This window comes from Pseudophryne corroboree, chromosome 6 (assembly GCF_028390025.1).
Source record: "Pseudophryne corroboree isolate aPseCor3 chromosome 6, aPseCor3.hap2, whole genome shotgun sequence".
In the NCBI taxonomy this organism is placed as follows: domain Eukaryota; kingdom Metazoa; phylum Chordata; class Amphibia; order Anura; family Myobatrachidae; genus Pseudophryne; species Pseudophryne corroboree.
The window spans coordinates 774,076,063-774,095,780 of record NC_086449.1 but is presented as its reverse complement, the minus strand read 5'-3'; the positions used below and the strand labels follow the sequence as shown (position 1 = coordinate 774,095,780).

Genomic DNA, 19,718 nt, shown 5'->3' with positions numbered 1-19,718 from the left:
TTACTACTGGGGGCTAAACTATTGGGGGCATTACTACAGGGGGGGCTAAACTACAAGGAGGCAAACTGCAGAGGGCATTACTGCTGGGGACATTATTACTTGGGGCATTACTACAGGTGACATTACTACTGGGGGCAATACTACACAGGGGCATTACTAATGGAGGCACTACTAATGAGGGCATTGTAAAGGGGACACTTCATAAGGGGCATCACTCCTGGGGACATAAGGGGCACTACTGCTGAGGGCATTGCATAAGGGGCACCACTAATATGGGCTCTATATAAGGTACACTACCACTGTGGGCACTACCAGTACAGTGGACATTACATAAGGGGCACTACTACTGTGGGCATTGTAAAAGGGGTGCTACCGCTGCCGGCGTTGTGTATTAGGGGGTACTACTACTGTGGGCATTATTACTATTTTGTGTGAGCATGCCCCTTTCTTTGAGACCACGCCCCTTTTTTGCGGAGGGGGGGGTGAGTTCCACCATCTCTCTAGGACTACGTTAAGCACTGGTATTATCTAATGCACCAGCAGCAGTTTTTCTAGGGCAGAGCATCACTGAAATCTGCCAAAAAGCCCCCTCTTGTCTTACAGTGCCCCCGGGATTAGTGTTACATTGGGATTGTGCCTCTCACTATGCAGCATAACTGATGGGGAGGGGACTGTCACACAGGTATGGCTGCTCTGCGCCACATTTTACCATTAGCATCAGAATATTTTATAACATGCCGGCGGCGGCTGCTACATTGAGCAGCCCTGCCAATAACATGCCGCAGGGAGGAGGAGGCGCGCCGCGGCTGCAGCCGGACAGACCGCAATGAGAAGAATATCCATTTCCTAAAAACTATCTCTGCAAAAGGAGCAAGAATGGATTAGGCATGAATGATGAATATTGAAAAAAATTATGACTGCGGAGGCTGAGAATTGAAAACTATTTCGGTTCACATTTGTTTCATGATGAATATGCCCCTAGATTAAAACACCACTGTCTACCCATGTTCTACCAGCAAAGACCATCAAAAGACACAAAAGCCCTCTGCCCCACATTACTTCTCGCATGCATTAGTTTGTCTGGTAAAATGCACCACGCAAAGCAGAAAGAGCGGCTTTTATTCTGTATCGCTCCTGTTATCCGGAGTCTGTATGTGACTTTCTGTCTATTCTTGCACCTTGGTCTATTCATGAAGCAGTGAAAGAGTGGAGAAGTTGCCAATGGCAACCAATTAGCATGTAGTAACATTTGTCAAGTGCATTCTATAAAATTATACATAGCGGCTGATTGGATGCCATGGGTAACTTCTCCACTGGCTCACTTCTCCACTGTTCTGACTGCTTCATGACCCTTGTGTGAGCAATGCCATAGTATTTTCATCCTAGGAACGCTCATAGGCAAACGCGGGGGGGGGGGGGTTCCGGTTGCCCAGAAACTTCCCTCCTCTTGGCAAGTGCCAATTTATGACAACAATACCAATGGTATATAATACAATTACTAAAGTCACTGCCGCATCATGCCCAGTGGTAGCAGTTTTTTCTATTAAGTTTGCTGTGTGTGTGGTTCTGAGCCCTCATTCAGTGCACTGGACCAAAGAGTAGCTACCAGTAAGAAGAGACAGGTGCCTTACCATGAGGTGGGAGAATGTGTGTTTAGAAAGTGCAGTACTAGTTCTATAATGTTTGTGCATTTATTTATTATAGTATGTTTAACATTTTCCTGACCACTTATCTTGTTTATTTTATTGAAATATATTTGATTCAGCCTATACTAGAGATCATCTATACTGTATTCCATATTCCGCAGAGTGGGATATTTGCAGATTGCATTAGGAAACCCCCCTCTAGAAATCCTGCGTTTGCCGCTGACGTTGCAAACCTTTTCAAAAAGTGAGAGAAGGCAATGCTTTTGGTTAAAAAAAAAAAACAACCCTTTTTATTTTACGTTTAAAGTATTAAATATTTCAGTTCTGTGAATGCATCATCTGGTCATTGGAACCTGTTATTACATCTTTATTATCATTCTCCTTTAAAGAGATGTCTTCGTTGTAACTGCCATTTTTCTGATAGGGTTAATAATCCGGCCCTGCCATTGGCTACCTATAATTCTGTAAATGAGAAGATGAGCTGATTATCATGGTGTACAATAGAAGTACTAAATATTTGATTTGCTGTTGCCGACTAGCTTTGTGTGCTTGTCGTTCACACTCAGCTGTTTCAGGATTTCAGGGACAGACCCACAGATCATCTGCTTCATTCCTCAGAGGGGCTATAGGGGGTGGCGGAGATGTAGTGGGCGGTGACTGATGCAGAAAGAATTAAGTGTTAATTCCTGGGATAGCGATGTGAGCTCCAGGGAATAAACACATTGGACCGTTATCTCCTGCTATTGCAATGCAATACGTACAATATGTATATTAATGGTATAGATTGCTTTGATCTGGATTTGGTTTGACGCAGAACTAAACAGTAAAAAATGTGATACTTCTATTAAAGCCCAATGGAGACCCCTCGCTAATGTGACGTTAATGGGCCACACAGGGCAGCCATCCGGGGGGGACTGTGTGAACTGGAGTCCCGGGCCCATACAGAGAGGGGGTTCACACCCCTGGTTCTTACCACTAATACCAAAAGAGCTACAACAGCGGGCAGGGCCGGATTAAGCCTTGGGGGTGCCCGGGGCACTTTAGACAGGAGGGCCCCAGTGGAAGGGCGGGAGGGTATATAAGATTGTGCATACCGCCCAACATGACCCATTCCAGGAGGGACAACATGCTTTTTCATGGACTTCCCTCTAAATATATAATTGTAGTCGCCTGTGTTGAACTATTTCATTGATAAAAAGGATGTTTCAACACAGGTGATTGCAATCATAAATAAGAGGGAAGTCCAGGTAGAGAGCATTTTGTCCCTCCTGGAATGGGTCATGTTGAGAGGTATGGATTGTGTATATTAAATTTAGCCCAATGGTGTATAATAAGATTTTAAACCTTCCGGTAAATCTTTTTCTCGTAGTCCGTAGAGGATGCCGGGGACACCGTAAGGACCATGGGGATAGACGGGCTCCGCAGGAGACATGGGCACTTTAAGAAAGACTTTAGGTATGGGTGTGCACTGGCTCCTCCCTCTATGCCCCTCCTCCAGACCTCCGTTAGAGAAACTGTGCCCAGAGGAGACTGACAGTACGAGGAAAGGCTTTTTGTTAATCCAAGGGCAAGATTCATACCAGCCACACCACTCACACTTTATATCTTGTGTATCAATTAAACAGTTAACCGTATAAAAAAAACCAACGTAGCGTCAGTCCAAAACTGATGAAACTATAACATAACCCTTATTTAAGCAATAACGATTTACAAGTCTCGCAGAAGTAGTCCGCACTTGGGACGGGCGCCCAGCATCCTCTACGGACTACGAGAAAAAGATTTACCGGTAGGTTTAAAATCTTATTTTGTCTTACGTCCTAGAGGATGCTGGGGACTCCATAAGGACCATGGGGATTATACCAAAGCTCCCAAACGGGCAGGAGAGTGCGGATGACTCTGCAGCACCGATTGAGCAAACAGGAGGTCCTCCTCAGCCAGGGTATCAAACTTATAGAACTTTGCAAAGGTGTTTGAACCCGACCAAGTAGCAGCTCTGCATAGTTGTAGTGCCGAAACCTCTCGGGCAGCTGCCCAAGACGAGCCCACCATCCTAGTGGAATGTGCCTTGACCGATTTTGGTAACTGCAATCCAGCCGTAGAATGCGCCTGCTGAATCGTGTTACAGATCCAGCGAGCAATAGTCTGCTTCGAAGCAGGGGCGCCAACCCTGTTGGCTGCATATAGGACAAACAGTGCTTCTGTTTTTCTGACTCCTGCCGTTCTGGCCACATAAATTTTCAATGCCCTGACTACATCAAGGGACTCGGAATCCTCCAAGTCTCGCATAGCCACAGGCACCACAATAGGTTGGTTCATATGAAAAGATGACACCACCTTAGGCAAGAACTGAGGACGGGTCCTCAATTCCGCTCTATCCATATGGAAAACCAGATAGGGGCTTTTATGAGACAAAGCCGCCAATTCCGACACTCGCCTAGCCGAAGCCAAGGCTAATAACATGACCACCTTCCAAGTGAGATATTTTAACTCCACCGTTTGAAGTGGTTCAAACCAGTGCGACTTAAGGAAACTCAACACCACGTTAAGGTCCCAAGGCGCCACCGGAGGTATAAAAGGAGGCTGAATATGCAGCACTCCCTTCACAAAAGTCTGTACTTCTGGGAGAGAAGCCAATTCTTTTCGAAAGAAAATAGATAAGGCCGAAATCTGAACCTTAATGGATGCTAATTTTAGGCCCAAATTCACTCCAGTCTGTAGGAAGTGAAGGAAACGGCCCAGATGGAATTCTTCCGTAGGAGCATTCCTGGCCTCACACCAAGAAACATATTTTCGCCATATCCGGTGATGTTTCGCTGTCACGTCTTTCCTAGCCTTTATCAGAGTAGGAATGACCTCATCCGGAATGCCCTTTTTCGCTAGGATCCGGCGTTCAACCGCCACGCCGTCAAACGCAGCCGCGGTAAGTCTTGGAACAGACAGGGCCCCTGTTGCAACAGGTCCTGTCGTAGAGGAAGAGGCCACGGATCTTCTGTGAGCATTTCCAGTAGATCCGGATGCCAGGTCCTTCGTGGCCAATCTGGAACAATGAGAATTGTTCTCACTTCTCTTTTTTTCTTATTATTCTCAACACCTTGGGTATGAGAGGAAGAGGAGGAAACATATAGACCGACTGGAACACCCATGGTGTCACAATGGCGTCTGCTGCTACCGCCTGAAGGTCTTTTGATCTGGCGCAATACCTCTGTAGCTTTTTGTTGAGGCGGGACACAATCATGTCTATCTGGGGCAGTCCCCACTGACTTGCAATCTGTGCGAAGACTTCCTGATGAAATCCCCACTCTTCTGGATGCAGGTCATGTCTGCTGAGGAAGTCTGCTTCCCAGTTATCCACTCCCAGAATGAACACTGCTGACAGTGCGCTTACATGATTTTCCGCCCAGCGAAGAATCCTGGTGGCTCCTGCCATTGCCACTCTGCTCCTTGTGCCGTCTTGGCGGTTTACATGAGCCACTGCGGTGATGTTGTCTGACTGGATCAGAACTGGTTGGTCGCGAAGTAAGGTCTCCGCTTGACGTAGGGCGTTGTATATGGCCCTCAGTTCCAGGATGTTGATGTGAAGACAAGTCTCTTGACTTGACCAAAGTCCTTGGAAGTTTCTTTCCTGTGTGACTGCTCCCCACCCTCGGAGGCTCGCGTCCGTGGTCACCAGGATCCAGTCCTGAATGCCGAACCTGCGGCCTTCTAAAAGGTGAGCACTCTGCAGCCACCACAGGAAAGATACCCTGGCTCTGGGGGACAGGGTGATTAGCTGATGACTTTGTAGATGTGATCCGGACCACTTGTCCAGTAGGTCCCATTGGAAAGTCCTTGCATGGAACTTGCCGAAGGGAATGGCTTCGTATGTTGCCACCATCTTTCCCAAGACTTGAGTGCAATGATGTACTGACACTTGTTTTGGCTTCAATAGGTTCTTGACTAGAGTCATGAGTTCCTGAGCTTTTTCTATCGGAAGAAAAACCCTTTTCTGGTCTGTGTCCAGAATCATGCCCAAGAAGGTCAGACGAGTCGTAGGAATCAACTGTGACTTCGGAAGATTGAGAATCCAGCCGCGCTGCTGTAACACCCTCAGGGAGAATGATACGCTGTCCCGCAACTGCTCCCTCGATCTGGCTTTTATAAGGAGATCGTCCAAGTACGGGATAATTGTGACACCTTTTTTGCGCAGAAGCACCATCATTTCCGCCATCACCTTGGTGAAAATCCTCGGGGCCGTGGAAAGCCCAAACGGCAACGTCTGAAATTGGTAATGACAATCCTGTACCGCAAATCTCAGGTACGCCTGGTGAGGTGGATAAATGGGAACATGACGGTATGCATCTTTTATGTCCAGAGATACCATAAAATCCCCCCCTTACAGGCTGGCGATGACCGCTCTGAGCGATTCCATCTTGAATTTGAACCGTTTTAAGTATAGGTTCAGGGATTTTAAATTTAAAATGGGTCTGACCGAACCATCTGGTTTCGGGACCACAAACAGAGTTGAGTAGTATCCCTTCCCTCTTTGAAGCAGGGGAACCTCGACCACCACTTGTTGAAGACACAATTTGTGAATAGCATTTAACACGATCTCCCTTTCTAGGGGAGAAGTCGGTAGAGCCGATTTGAAAAACCGGCGAGGAGGCACCTCTTCGAATTCCAGCTTGTATCCCTGAGAAACAATTTCCATTGCCCAGGGATCCACCTGTGAGTGAACGCAGATGTGGCTGAAAAGTCGAAGACGTGCCCCCACTGGGGCGGACTCCCCCAGCGTCATGCGGTGGATTTTGTAGAGGCCGGGGAGGACTTCTGTTCCTGGGAACTAGCTGTGTTGTGCAGCTTTTTCCCTTGCTTTTATTTGAACGAAAGGACTGCATTTGATAATGTGGCGCTTTCTTAGGCTGTGAGGGAACATAAGGCAAAAAATTCGATTTACCTGCCGTAGCAGTGGAGACTAGATCAGAGAGACCTTCCCCAAACAAATCCTCACCTTTTTAAGGCAAAACCTCCATATGTCTCTTTGAGTCGGCATCACCTGTCCACTGCCGGGTCCATAAGACTCGTCTAGCAGAAATAGACATAGCGTTTATTCTGGAACCCAGTAGACTAATGTCTCTTTGAGCATCTCTCATATAGAAGACAGCATCTTTTATATGCCCTAGGGTCAATAAAATGGTATCCTTATCTAGGGTCTCAATTTCCGCTGATAAGGAATCTGTCCATGCTGCTACAGCGCTACAAACCCAGGCCGACGCAATTGCCGGTCTGAGTAATGTACCAGAATGAGTGTAAATGGACTTCAAGGTAACCTCCTGCTTGCGGTCGGCAGGATCCTTGAGGGTAGCTGTATCTTGGGATGGCAGCGCTATCTTTTTTGATAAGCGTGTCATTGCTTTGTCTACCCTAGGGGAGGATTCCCACCGTATCCTGTCTGTTGGCGGGAAAGGATACGCCATAAGAATCCTTCTGGGAATCTGCAGTTTTTTGTCTGGAGATTCCCAAGCTTTTTCACATAATTCGACTCATGTGAGGAGGGAAAGGTTACCTCAGGTTTCTTTCCCTTATACATGTGTACCCTCGTGTCGGGGACAGAGGGTTCCTCTGTGATATGCAACACGTCTTTTATTGCAATAATCATATATGGAATACATTTAGCCACTTTTGGCTGTAGCTTTGCATCATCGTAGTCGACACTGGAGTCAGAATCCGTGTCGGTATCTGTGTCTCCTATTTGGGATAGTGGGCGCTTTGAGACCCCGAAGGTCCCGGCGACATAGGGACAGACATGGGTTGACTCCCTGGTTGTTCCCTAGCTTCCGCTTTGTCTAATCTTTTGTGCAATAAATTTACATTAGCACTTAAAACATTCCACATATCCATCCAGTCAGGTGTCGGCGCTGCCGATGGAGACCTCACATTCATACACTCCCCCACCTCCCTAGGCGAGCCACCACACACAGGGAACCTCTTACCTGAAGACCGTTTCCCCACCAGGCCCTTTGGAGAGACAGAGAGAGTATGCCAGCACACACCCAGCGCTATATGACCCAGGAAAAACACAAAATGTTCACCCAGTAGCGCCTTTTATATGTATATGCGCCATTTATGTGCCCCCCCCCCCCCTCTTTAAAACCCTCTGTCACCGTGAGTAAGCAGGGGAGAGTCTGGGGAGCTTCCTCTCGGCGCTGTGCTGTGGAGAAAATGGCGCTGGTGAGTGCTGAGGGAGAAGCCCCGCCCCCTCGGCGGCAGGCTTCTGTCCCGCTCAAAAATCTTTAAAAAAACTGGCGGGGGTTCTTTATATACAAGTACAGTGCCCAGCTGTACATGTGTGTGTGTATATATGTATTTTTGCCAAAGGAGAGGTTTATATGCTGCCCAGGGCGCCCCCCCCCTGCGCCCTGCACCCTTACAGTGACTGTCGTGTGTGAGGTGTATGGGAGCAATGGCGCACAGCTTTACTGCTGTGCGTTACCTCTGTGAAGATCAGGAAGTCTTCTGCCGCCTCTAAAGTCTTCTTTTCTTCTCATACTCACCTGGCTTCTATCTTCCGGCTCTGCGAGGAGGACGGCGGCGCGGCTCTGGGACGAACGGCGAGAGTGAGACCTGCGTACCAATTCCTCTGAAGCTAATTGTGTCCAGTAGCCTAAGAAACAGAGCCTTGAAACTCACAGAAGTAGGTCTGTTTCTCTCTCTCCTCATTCCCTCGATGCAGGGAGTCTGTTGCCAGCAGGCTTCCTGAAAATAAAACACCTAACTAAAATACTTTCTGACAGGAAACTCAGGAGAGCTCCCTGTAATGCACCCAGTCTCCTCTGGGCACAGTATCAAACTGAGGTCTGGAGGAGGGGCATAGAGGGAGGAGCCAGTGCACACCCATACCTAAATTCTTTCTTAAAGTGCCCATGTCTCCTGCGGAGCCCATCTATCCCCATGGTCCCCAGCATCCTCTAGGACGTAAGAGAAATTAGATTTAAACTAATAGTTTAATAATGCCTGGGTACTGTTTATAACGCCACCTATTTAAAAGACAACTATTGTATAAAATGTTCTTGTAGTGGAACAAAAGACAGCTTAAACAATCTTAAAATACACATAGAAAAATAAAATCTATAATTTATCTTGTCACATGCAAAAATAGCAGCAGCTTATGTACTACTTACACACTGGGATAGGACTCAGGAGGACTCTCTGTGTGTGTGTGTGTGTGTGTGTGTGTGTGTGTGTGTGTGTGTGTGTGTGTGTGTGTGTGTGTGTGTGTGTTGTGTCTAGACCCTCATTAGATAACAAGTTACACAGGACTCAGACACCACAGTGATCCCACCCTGTGTCACTTGCAGCTATCTCCACCCTCCTATCCCTCCTCTGGTTGGGAAGCTCCGTCGATAGTTCATGAAATCTGATACTGCTGTTGCTCACATTCTGGCTGTCTGGTTCTGCTGCTGCATAAGGTGGAGTGATGTCAGTGTGCTCTAGCTGGGGGGCCCCCTGACAGAGGGGGGCCCGGGGTACAGTATGCCCTGCATCCCCCCCTTAATCTGGCTATGACAGCGGGCCCTGTAATTTCTGATGGCAGCCCTGGGGCCACACATCTTAAGGGTCATTTTCAAAAATGCAAATGCAATTTTGGTGGTCTGCTATCCTGGGAGCCAGGGGGAACTCCCGGAGATCTGTGAGTCTCGAGGACATCCTGGGAGAGGAGGAACGTTGATGTGGTGATATAACTAGCCTTGTGTGTGTTGGAACTGCAGGAGTGGGGGGCACATTTTTCTCCCTAAAATATTCAGTGTTATCAAGGCTGTCTTCATCTGCCATTGTCACCCATGTCAATTAATGTGCCGGAGTGGAGTAAAAAGTATTGGGGGCTAAATTCCTCTCAGTAATAAAGATAGTGTGTCACTGACCTAGATTGAGGGTGTTGTGAACTCGGGGATTCTTCCGATGGTTGGGAAGAGGAACCACAACTGGGCCGGAACAGGGGTGACCTGATATAGGATTTCCTCATACAGGACTCTGACAGTAAGGTTTGGTGAAATATTGTAGAGCATTATTGCAGGAAAAGAACAACTTTAAAGTCATATAGCATAAAGGGAACTTAAGAGGGAATGTCCAGGCCCATTGAAGGGTTTGTGAGCAATGTTAAAGATACTGGTGACTGAAGAAATTGTGTGCGACGTTAAAAGACACAGATGATTTAAAGAACTTGTGAACAGAGATTAAGACGCTGATGATTTGAAGTACTTAAGTGCAGTGGTTTAAGACGCTGATGATTCGTAGAACTTGAGAACGGTGATTAGGGCCCGCAGCCCACGCTGATTCCTAGGAGCACTGGTGACTGGACCGCAGAGAGACACACCAGCCGCTGGGAACGCTGGAACCTGTGCAGCGAACTGGCACCTGGAAATGCCGGAGACACTGGAGTACAGCTTCAGAGATTCTCGCCGGGAACAAGAGCGCTGGCATCCACTCCAGGGGAAAGACGATACTCAGGCGCCGAGGCTCTGTCCGGCGTCTGACTTTGAATATCCCGCCACCGCTGGATTTGGCGGAACAGTCTGATGACGTCACCTGCCCCCCGCCCACGTGATGCTGGGTGTCATGGCGGCGCCCTTGCCCTGGAGAACCGCCGGGAGCCGCGCCAGCCAGACGCCGGAGCCCGTGGCCCACCGAAGGCGGAGGCCGCAACACAGACCAGCAGGCACGCAGGGGTAAGCGCGGCGAACGCCGCCTCTGGCGTGTGACATAGGGTCTCAGTTGGGTTGAACACTTTTTTTTTTTTTTTTTTACGTTTATATTGTACAGGTGTAAATGTTGCACCCCAATAAAAAAAAATGGAGACCCTACACAAAAGTACAGGGTGATTCAAAAGTCGCAGTACACCCTTTTGTTTCAAAAACTGTGCAGCAAATGGAAAACTGAATACTCCAGTAAGGTATGGGTGAGGTGGGCTATCTTTTAGGGAATTTACCGAACATGGGCGCCATCTTGAAATCTGCCATCTTGAAATCTGCCATCTTGAAATCGGCCATCTTAAAATCGCCCATCTTGAATCTAAGCCATCACAGTTTTTGAAACGAAAGGGTGTACTATGACTCTTGAATCGCCCTGTATTCTAATCAGCAAACAATAGTTAAAAAAGGGCATTTACAGAGCCAACCGTATTGCAAAGGTTCCCAAACCCGGTTCTCAAGGGACCTTAGCGGTCTAGGTTTTAAGTATATCCATGCTGCTTGACCACAGATGACTTAAGCGCCTTACACACTTGCCAATGTATGCAATTTGGACGATGATCGATCTGAATGATGATCGCTCTCATCCAAATTGACTTGCATTGAAAAACGACAGAGAACCAACGATTAACGACTGTGGGGACATATATCGTTCATCGTTGGTGCATACACACTAAGCGATATGAACGATTTCTCGTTCCTTACTGATGAGATCGTTCATTTTGCCCGCACACATCGACAAGTGCGTAGGGCGCTTTAGTTAGTACCTCAGTCGATTTGATTTAACCAGGATATCTTTAAAACCTGGACTGGTTACCCATTTACTGTACGAATATCGGTCAGCAGACGTGTGATCGGTGGTCGAGCCACAGGCTAACAGAAAAACAGAAAAGCTTTCTGCTTCTTCATTTGTCCGGTGATAATTTAGACATCCTGTTATTTTGGGGGGGGGGGGGGGGGGGTGTATTTTTTAAACAAAGAAGATCTTGGTGCATCCACTGTGCACTATCCATGTGCTCCAGTGTTTTGCAGGATTCTGTTGGAACATCTACTATCGGATGTGGAATGTTGCAAGCACATGCACTCGCCAAGCCGTTGCCTCACAACCTGTCTTAGTATCTGGTTCAGGGGTGGATTGGGATGGAAAACCAGCGCAGGAAATTTATGGATGCAGCCCTAATGGCAGTGCGGTCTGATAAGGGGATGGGGTCTGTTGAGTGGGCCGGGATCCATCCTCATAGGGCCTGATTGTGCGCAATTGCGGCCTTCCTTGCGTCTTTTGCTGCAGTTCTGGTTTACCCCTTACCCTCATCTATTAGAAAATGTACATTTTTCTCATTAGTGTGGTAGTTAAGAATATTCTGGTTTGATTTTTTTTAAAGGGGAAGACAGTGGTTGTTTTTTACCTGAATTTTTCATTTATTTTTACTTAAATGTACATGAATTTAATAACAGCTACATATTCATAATGGTTATTTAATATATGATGCAGCGCTTTACAAAGAATACTTAAGACAGTCCCTTGCCCAGTGGAGCTTGCACTCTATTCCCCCTATTGCATGGACACCTATCATAGGTGTGCGCAGGGGGGGTGCCTGGTGCGTACAGGCACCCCCTAATGTCTGGCACCCCAATCTCACATGCCTGATGCAGCAATCACCGAGCAGGCAGATTACTGTCCCCTCTGTGCTGCACCCTGTCAGGACTGCATTACTGACCAGACGCATGGGTTAATCAAGGGTACCACTGCCACCAGCTTTCACATTTCCAGCTCCACTACATGTACAAAAACAAGTGTGATGTGACGTGATTACGTCATGCTGCTTGCACGCACGCACACCCATCACACCCGCCATACGCCCACCTCTCTCTTTCTATGCTATGCCAACGCCAGCCACTGATGAGGAGCAGCATGCAGCCAGCGTTCCTCTTAGGAAGACAAATTCAATACTGGCAGGCGGTCTGCAGCAGCATTGACACGTTACTCGTTTTTCCAGCAGCGGCAGTACTAGTCTGCGACTGTCAGTGTTAGTGAGTGACTGACTTGTCAGTAAGCTGCTGCAGCTTGCAGGGGGAAAAGGTGAGGAGCCAGACGAGGCTGAGGAGGAGCTGTGTAATTGCAGTGAGTGCCATCAGGGGTGTTTGTTTGGTGCACACCACAATATCTGACAATGCATCTGCTTTATTAGGATTGGTACAAGGGTGGATATTTTATATTGCGTTGACCATCAATAGATGGTGCTAGACCACGCCCAAAAGGCAGTGCCAGACACACTCCTCCGACAGTGCACCCCCTAATAAAATGTGCTGCGCATGCCAGTGACACCTATACACACTAGGATTTTTTTTTTTGTCAGAAGCCAGTGAAACTACCAGTATGTTTTTGGTTTGTGGGAGGAAACCGGAAAGTGCCAACATGGGGAGAACATACAAACTACACTCACATTTTTGGGGCGCTTTTTGGGGTTTTTTACATTTATTAATAGCTTTATAAAGATACTAGTCTATATGTAAAAAGTTCATCGGAGTATTAAATTAAAATTGTGTCATGAAAATGTAGCATTTCCTACTAACCTGGCCAAGCCACATCTCTAGGGTCTTGTTACTCCTGACATAAACCAAGCACATGTACTACTGTGTTCTGGTGGCGTAATCCTGGCACATATGCGACTCTTGTACAGCTGGCAGATAGCTCGGCATACACCCAGGATTGCGTCCCTTTTCCAACACCTTTTTATACCTGCACTTTTGACATACTTTAGAACCAGCATGCGGCCCTGTCGCTTATAGGTCATACTTATACCATGGACTTTGAATGAAGATGTGAGGAAGGCCGGTCTGTCTAGTGTCTATGTAGAAATAAAAAAGGCCTGCTTGTGTCTCTGCACAGTCCTTGTGGGATTTGCAGGAGACGGTGCAGCAAAGTGACTGGCTGTATAGGGTTCAGCGAGGCTGAAGTTACAGATCTGTCTGTGCCGCCTTTATGCAGCGAGTAAAGTACAGGTCCTGAGACGCTTGAGTCATACAAAAACCCTCTGTCCGCAATCTACTGCAGGGTCTCCAGGAAGACGGCTGAGGCTGAGCCAAGTTTTGCTGCAGTGTTACATTATTTTCCATAAAAGGGTTCACAGGAGTATCAAAGACCCTGGAAAAAAAAAACACTAAACAGTGATCCCAAGCAGTGTACGCTTCTTATAGGCACAGAATTATACATTGGAATACAATCTGATTTCTTTGACATATCTTTTTATTTTTAAGGAAACTGTCAAAACAGATAAAGGGGTAGATGTACTAAGCTTTGGAGAGAGATAAAGTACTAGCCAGTCGGTTTTCTAACTGCCATGTCATAGGTGGTGTTTGAAAAATGACAGGAACTGGTTGGTTGGTACTTTATCTCTGTTCACTTTGTCTCTCTCCGAAGCTTAGTACATAGGGGTCAAAGTACCAACCAATCAGCTCCTGTCATTTTTCAGTTAGAAAAATACCTATGTATTGCTTTATTTATTTATTACTAGTTATTTATACAGCGCACACATTCTGCAGCGCTTTACAGAGAGTATTTGGCCGTTCACATCAGTCCCTGCCCCAGTGGAGCCTAAATTCTATATTCCCTACCCCATGTATACACACATTCATCACATTCTAGGGTTAATTTTGTTTGGAGCCAATAAAACGATCAGTATATTTTTGGATTGTGGGAGAAAACCGTAGCACCAGGAGGAAACCCTGGCAAACATGGGGAGAATATACAAACTCCACACAGTTAGGGCCATGGTGGGAATCGAACCCACAACCTCAGTCATGCCTGCTTACATGTTTTGCCTATAGCTGTGTGTATATGTGTAATATTATGCTTCCATAGTTTTTTTTTACAGCACTCTCCTAGCCGAGTTATTTCTGTGTATGTCCTATATGTGTGGAATTGGTAACAAGCTCTTTTATACAGTATGGTGCTAATTTAGTTAATTATAATAATGCTGTTTGCAAAAAATGTGCCGAAGCTCAGAGCAACAGATTAGATCTTCTTAAATCCGGTCATGTGTGCAGCCCTTGACGTAGCGTCTCTCTCTCTCTCTCTCTCTCTCTCTCTCTCTCTCTCTCTCTCTCTCTCTCTCTCTCTCTCTCTCTCTCTCTCTCTCTCTCTCTCTCCTGTGTGCTGGTATGGTTCCGATCATTAACGAAGCTGCATGCAAATGGCTCCTGTATGCCTCGATTTACTGCCTCCGACCCTCTGTTGCTTTCCCTTACGTTGCCCCCCACCACCTTTATTTCATAGTTCTCCTTTCTGAATAAGATTGTTCTCATGTTTTAGCTCATTTGGGCACTGGTTTCAGTTTCTTTGTAACTGTTCTCAGTTAATATTCACTTTGTACTATAACCACATTCTCTAATCTCTTGACAGGTGTCCAGCTAACGTCCAGATTTGACCAGAAACATCATGGCATCACAGGTAAATGTCGGGGAGACTGAGAGGGTGGGAGATGGGTGCTTTGCCCAGCAGCTGTTTATTTTCTATCTTGCTGGATGTGTCCGATATTTTAAAGTTCGTGTTCTCTTTCACACAAGTGGCTTCAGTTGTATCTCGTTTATTAATGACCGAGATATCGTTCATATCTTTCAGTGTGTAGGCACCAACGATGAACGATGCGCGGCCCCGCGCTCGTTCATCGTTGGCGCCGGGGGGTTGTTTATACATGCGTGCCAATATGGACAATTTCGTCCATATTAGCATGCAGGGCTAAGGGGCCGGATGATAGGGAGGAGCAAAGAAACTTCACTCCCCCCGTAACCCCCTACCCCCCGCCGCAGGGGCGTCCGTTGACCGTATCGGCCGTCGGGCACCTCGGCGGCATATCTGCCAGTGTGTAGGGCCTGTTAGATGCAAACATACATACTATATAATAAAAGGGTAACACTGCTCCTCACCTATGTGGGTAGAAAATAAGTGTCGTGTGTGCCGGCCTGACGAAACAGTTCAGGTTTAGCTCCATTCGGGGGCGCACAACCGACGGTGCTGACACTACTGTTATGATGTTCCTCCTTTTTGACAGTATAAATATAAAGCCACAAACCCTCAGTGCACTCAGGGCCAGCACTACCATTACTCCAGGTACGCGGCTGAGTAAGGCGCCACACTTAGGAAGGTTCTGCAGCCTGACATGTCCTGCCCCTGTACACAGGCTCATGCCTCTCTACAGGTAAGTGTCCCCGCCACTCCGGTCAGCAGCGCAGAGAGCCGACTGCTGTGTATTTCCCGTCATCTCCCGGGGGGAGGGTTCTGTGGGGTAAGGTGGGAAGTACCACTGACGGAGGGGTCCGCTAGTGCTGGTGATTGTGGCTGCAGCCGGCTTCTCACTCACAGGCACGTGTCTTCCTGTGCAAGTGTGACTGTAAGATGTAGCGCGGGGCTGGGATTATCGCCATCAGTGGGTCCCCCTGTCAGTCTTTGATCATTAGATCCAGGTTTAAGAAGGTGGCATAGGGGTTGTATGCCCCCGCCAAGGCAACTTCAGTCCTGACTTGGACTAGTTCAGCTTCCTCTCCTGGCTCCACATGTTGCCTCAGCTCTAGGAATGGCCATCAACCATCGATAGTTGTAAAACATTGATGGCTAGCTATCAATGGCCATTGGTTTTGCCATCAATGGCAGAGAGCCAATAGTTTTCTGCTATCGATGGGTGGAACCAAATAGTTCTCAGCCCCTTCCCCGGTCATGGAGCTTAGCACCGCCTCATCAGCCTGCTAAACCCCACCCCCATTTCTTAACTGGTCTGTGGTGGCCATTGAGTGGTGCAAACCATCTATGGTTCACCACAGATGAGCAGCCCACCGATTGCCATCCCTACTCGGCTCTTTTTCCCGTCTGTGCCTCTGCACCTTTCCCTAAATGTACCTCTGCTACCTCCTTGTGTGCTTTTGCCAACCCATCCCCCTTATGGCTGGTGGCGGTGGCTGCCATCTTTGGCAAAGACCATGTCCAGGGCCACATAATTCATCTAAATGATGGCAGGTGAGGCCAGTTCCTGAGAATTTTCCAGGACCACTTTTTGTTCCTAATTCGCCCCTGGTACAGTCTTCCTATACAGTACACTACAGAGTACAGTAGTAGACTGGAGGACATCTATGGTGCAGTAAATGGGGGTCTTTTTATGGCAGAGAAGTGCAGCAGATGGGGCTCTTCCTATGCCTGGGAAATGCAGAAATGAAATCCTATCTATAGCTGGGATGCACAGTTGATGGGGTCCTTCCTATGGCAGATAATTATGCCCCATAGAGCTTTAACTTTATCTGTGTACCTGTATAATATAATTTTCTCTAACGTCCTAAGTGGATGCTGGGACTCCGTAAGGACCATGGGGAATAGCGGCTCCGCAGGAGACTGGGCACAAAAGTAAAAGCTTGAACTAGCTGGTGTGCACTGGCTCCTCCCCCCATGACCCTCCTCCAGTTAGATTTTTGTGCCCGAACGAGAAGGGTGCATGCTAGGTGGCTCTCCTGAGCTGCTTAGAGTAAAAGTTTATTTTAGGTTTTTTATTTTCAGTGAGTCCTGCTGGCAACAGGCTCACTGCATCGTGGGACTAAGGGGAGAAGAAACGAACTCACCTGCGTGCAGAGTGGATTGGGTTTCTTAGGCTACTGGACATTAGCTCCAGAGGGACGATCACAGGTTCAGCCTGGATGGGTCCCGGAGCCGCGCCGCCGGCCCCCTTACAGAGCCAGAAGAACGAAGAGGTCCGGTGAAATCGGCGGCAGAAGACGTTCCTGTCTTCAACTAAGGTAGCGCACAGCACTGCAGCTGTGCGCCATTGCTCTCAGCACACTTCACACTCCGGTCACTGAGGGTGCAGGGCGCTGGGGGGGAGCGCCCTGAGACGCAATAAAAACAGAAATACCTTAGGATGGCAAAAGAAATACATCACATATAGCTTCTGGGCTATATGGATGTATTTAACCCCTGCCAGTTTTCCAGAAAAAAGCGGGAGATAAGGCCGTCGTGAAGGGGCGGAGCCTATCTCCTCAGCACACAAGCGCCATTTTCCCTCACAGTTCCGCTGGAAGGACGGCTCCCTGACTCTCCCCTGCAGTCCCATCAGAATCAGGGTAAAAACGAGAGAGGGGGGGCACTATTGGCAGCTAAATTATAAACAGCAGCTATAAAAGGGAGTAACACTTATATAAGGTTATCCCTATATATATATATATATATATATATATATATATATATATATATATAAGCGCTCTGGTGTGTGCTGGCAAACTCTCCCTCTGTCTCCCCAAAGGGCTAGTGGGGTCCTGTCCTCTATCAGAGCATTCCCTGTGTGTGTGCTGGGTGTCGGTACGATTGTGTCGACATGTATGAGGAGGAAAATGATGTGGAAGCAGAGCAATTGCCTGTATTAGTGATGTCACCCCCTAGGGAGTCGACACCTGACTGGATGGTTGTATTTAAAGAACTACGTGACAATGTCAGCACTTTACAAAAAACTGTTGACGACTTGAGACAGCCGACAAATCAATTCGTGCCTGTCCAGGCGTCTCAGACACCGTCAGGGGCGATAAAACGCCCGTTACCTCAGTGGGTCGACACAGACCCAGACACGGATACTGAGTCCAGTGTCCACGGTGAGGAGACAAACGTAATGTCCAGTAGGGCCACACGTTACATGATCACGGCAATGAAGGAGGCATTGAACATTTCTGACACTACAAGTACCACAAAGGAGGGTATTATGTGGGGAGTGAAAAAACTACCAGTAGCTTTTCCTGAGTCAGATGAATTAAATGAGGTGTGTGATAAAGCGTGGGTTTCCCCCGATAAAGTGCTAATTTCTAAAAAAATTATTGGCACTATACCCTTTCCCGCCAGAGGTTAGGGCGCGTTGGGAAACACCCCCTAGAGTAGATAAAGCGCTCACACGTTTATCTAAACAAGTAGCGTTACCGTCTCCTGATACGGCCGCCCTCAAAGAACCAGCGGATAGAAGGCTGGAAAATATCCTGAAGGGTATATACCAGACCTGGCCAACCTGTGGCTCTCCAGATGTTGTGAAACTACACATCCCAGCATGCCCTGCCACAGTTTTAGCATTCCCTAATAGCAAAACTGTGGCAAAGCATGATGGAACTTGTAGTTTTACAACAGCTGGAGAGCCACAGGTTGGCCAGGCCTGGTATATACACACATACTGGTGTTATACTGCGACCAGCAATCGCATCAGCCTGGATGTGCAGTGCTGGAGTTGCGTGGTCGGATTCCCTGACTGAAAATATTGATACCCTCGATAGGGACAGTATATTACTAACTATAGAGCATTTGAAGGATGCATTACTATATATGCGTGATGCACAGAGGGATATTTGCACCCTGGCATCAAGAGTGAGTGCTATGTCCATTTCTGCCAGAAGAGCGTTATGGACGCGACAGTGGTCAGGGGATGCGGATTCCAAACGACATATGGAAGTATTGCCGTTTAAAGGGGAGGAGTTATTTGGGGCCGGTCTATCAGACCTGGTGGCCACGGCAACGGCCGGAAAGTCCACCTTTTTACCCCAGGTCACCTCTCAGCAGAAAAAGACACCGTCTTTTCAAACTCAGTCCTTTCGTTCCCATAAGTACAGGCGGGCAAAAGGCCACTCATTTCTGCCCCGGGGCAGAGGAAGAGGAAAAAGACTGCACCAGGCAGCCTCTTCCCAGGAGCAGAAGCCCTCCTCTGCTTCTGCCAAATCTTCAGCATGACGCTGGGGCTTTACAAGCGGACTCGGACACGGTGGGGGCCCGTCTCAAAAATTTCAACGCGCAGTGGGCTCACTCGCAAGTGGACCCCTGGATTCTGCAGGTAGTATCACAGGGGTACAAACTGGAATTCGAGACGTCTCCCCCTCGCCGGTTCCTGAAGTCTGCTCTACCAAAGTCTCCCTCCGACAGGGAGGCAGTTTTGGAAGCCATTCACAAGCTGTATTCCCAGCAGGTGATAATCAAGGTACCTCTCCTACAACAGGGAAAGGGGTATTATTCCACGCTGTTTGTGGTACCGAAGCCGGACGGCTCGGTGAGACCAATTTTAAATCTAAAATCCTTGAACACTTACATAAAGAGGTTCAAATTCAAGATGGAGTCACTCAGAGCAGTGATAGCAAACCTGGAAGAAGGGGACTATATGGTGTCTCTGGACATCAAAGATGCTTATCTCCACGTCCCAATCTACCCTTCTCACCAAGGGTACCTCAGGTTTGTAGTACAAAACTGTCATTATCAGTTTCAGACGCTGCCGTTTGGATTGTCCACGGCACCTCGGGTCTTTACCAAGGTAATGGCCGAAATGATGATTCTTCTTCGAAGAAAAGGCGT

At 47.7% G+C, this 19,718-nt stretch overlaps 1 protein-coding gene across 2 annotated transcripts in view; it reads left to right on the top strand.

Moving 5' to 3' along the window:
* Nucleotides 1-19,718, top strand: part of ANXA6 (annexin A6) — a 247,982-nt gene that overhangs the window by 39,310 nt on the left and 188,954 nt on the right. For both annotated transcript variants that reach the window (XM_063928684.1, XM_063928683.1), the window contains exon 2: nt 14,772-14,819. In XM_063928684.1, the coding sequence (XP_063784754.1) occupies nt 14,808-14,819 (12 nt within the window). In that variant the 5' untranslated portion in view covers nt 14,772-14,807. The remainder of the gene's footprint in view (nt 1-14,771; nt 14,820-19,718) is intronic.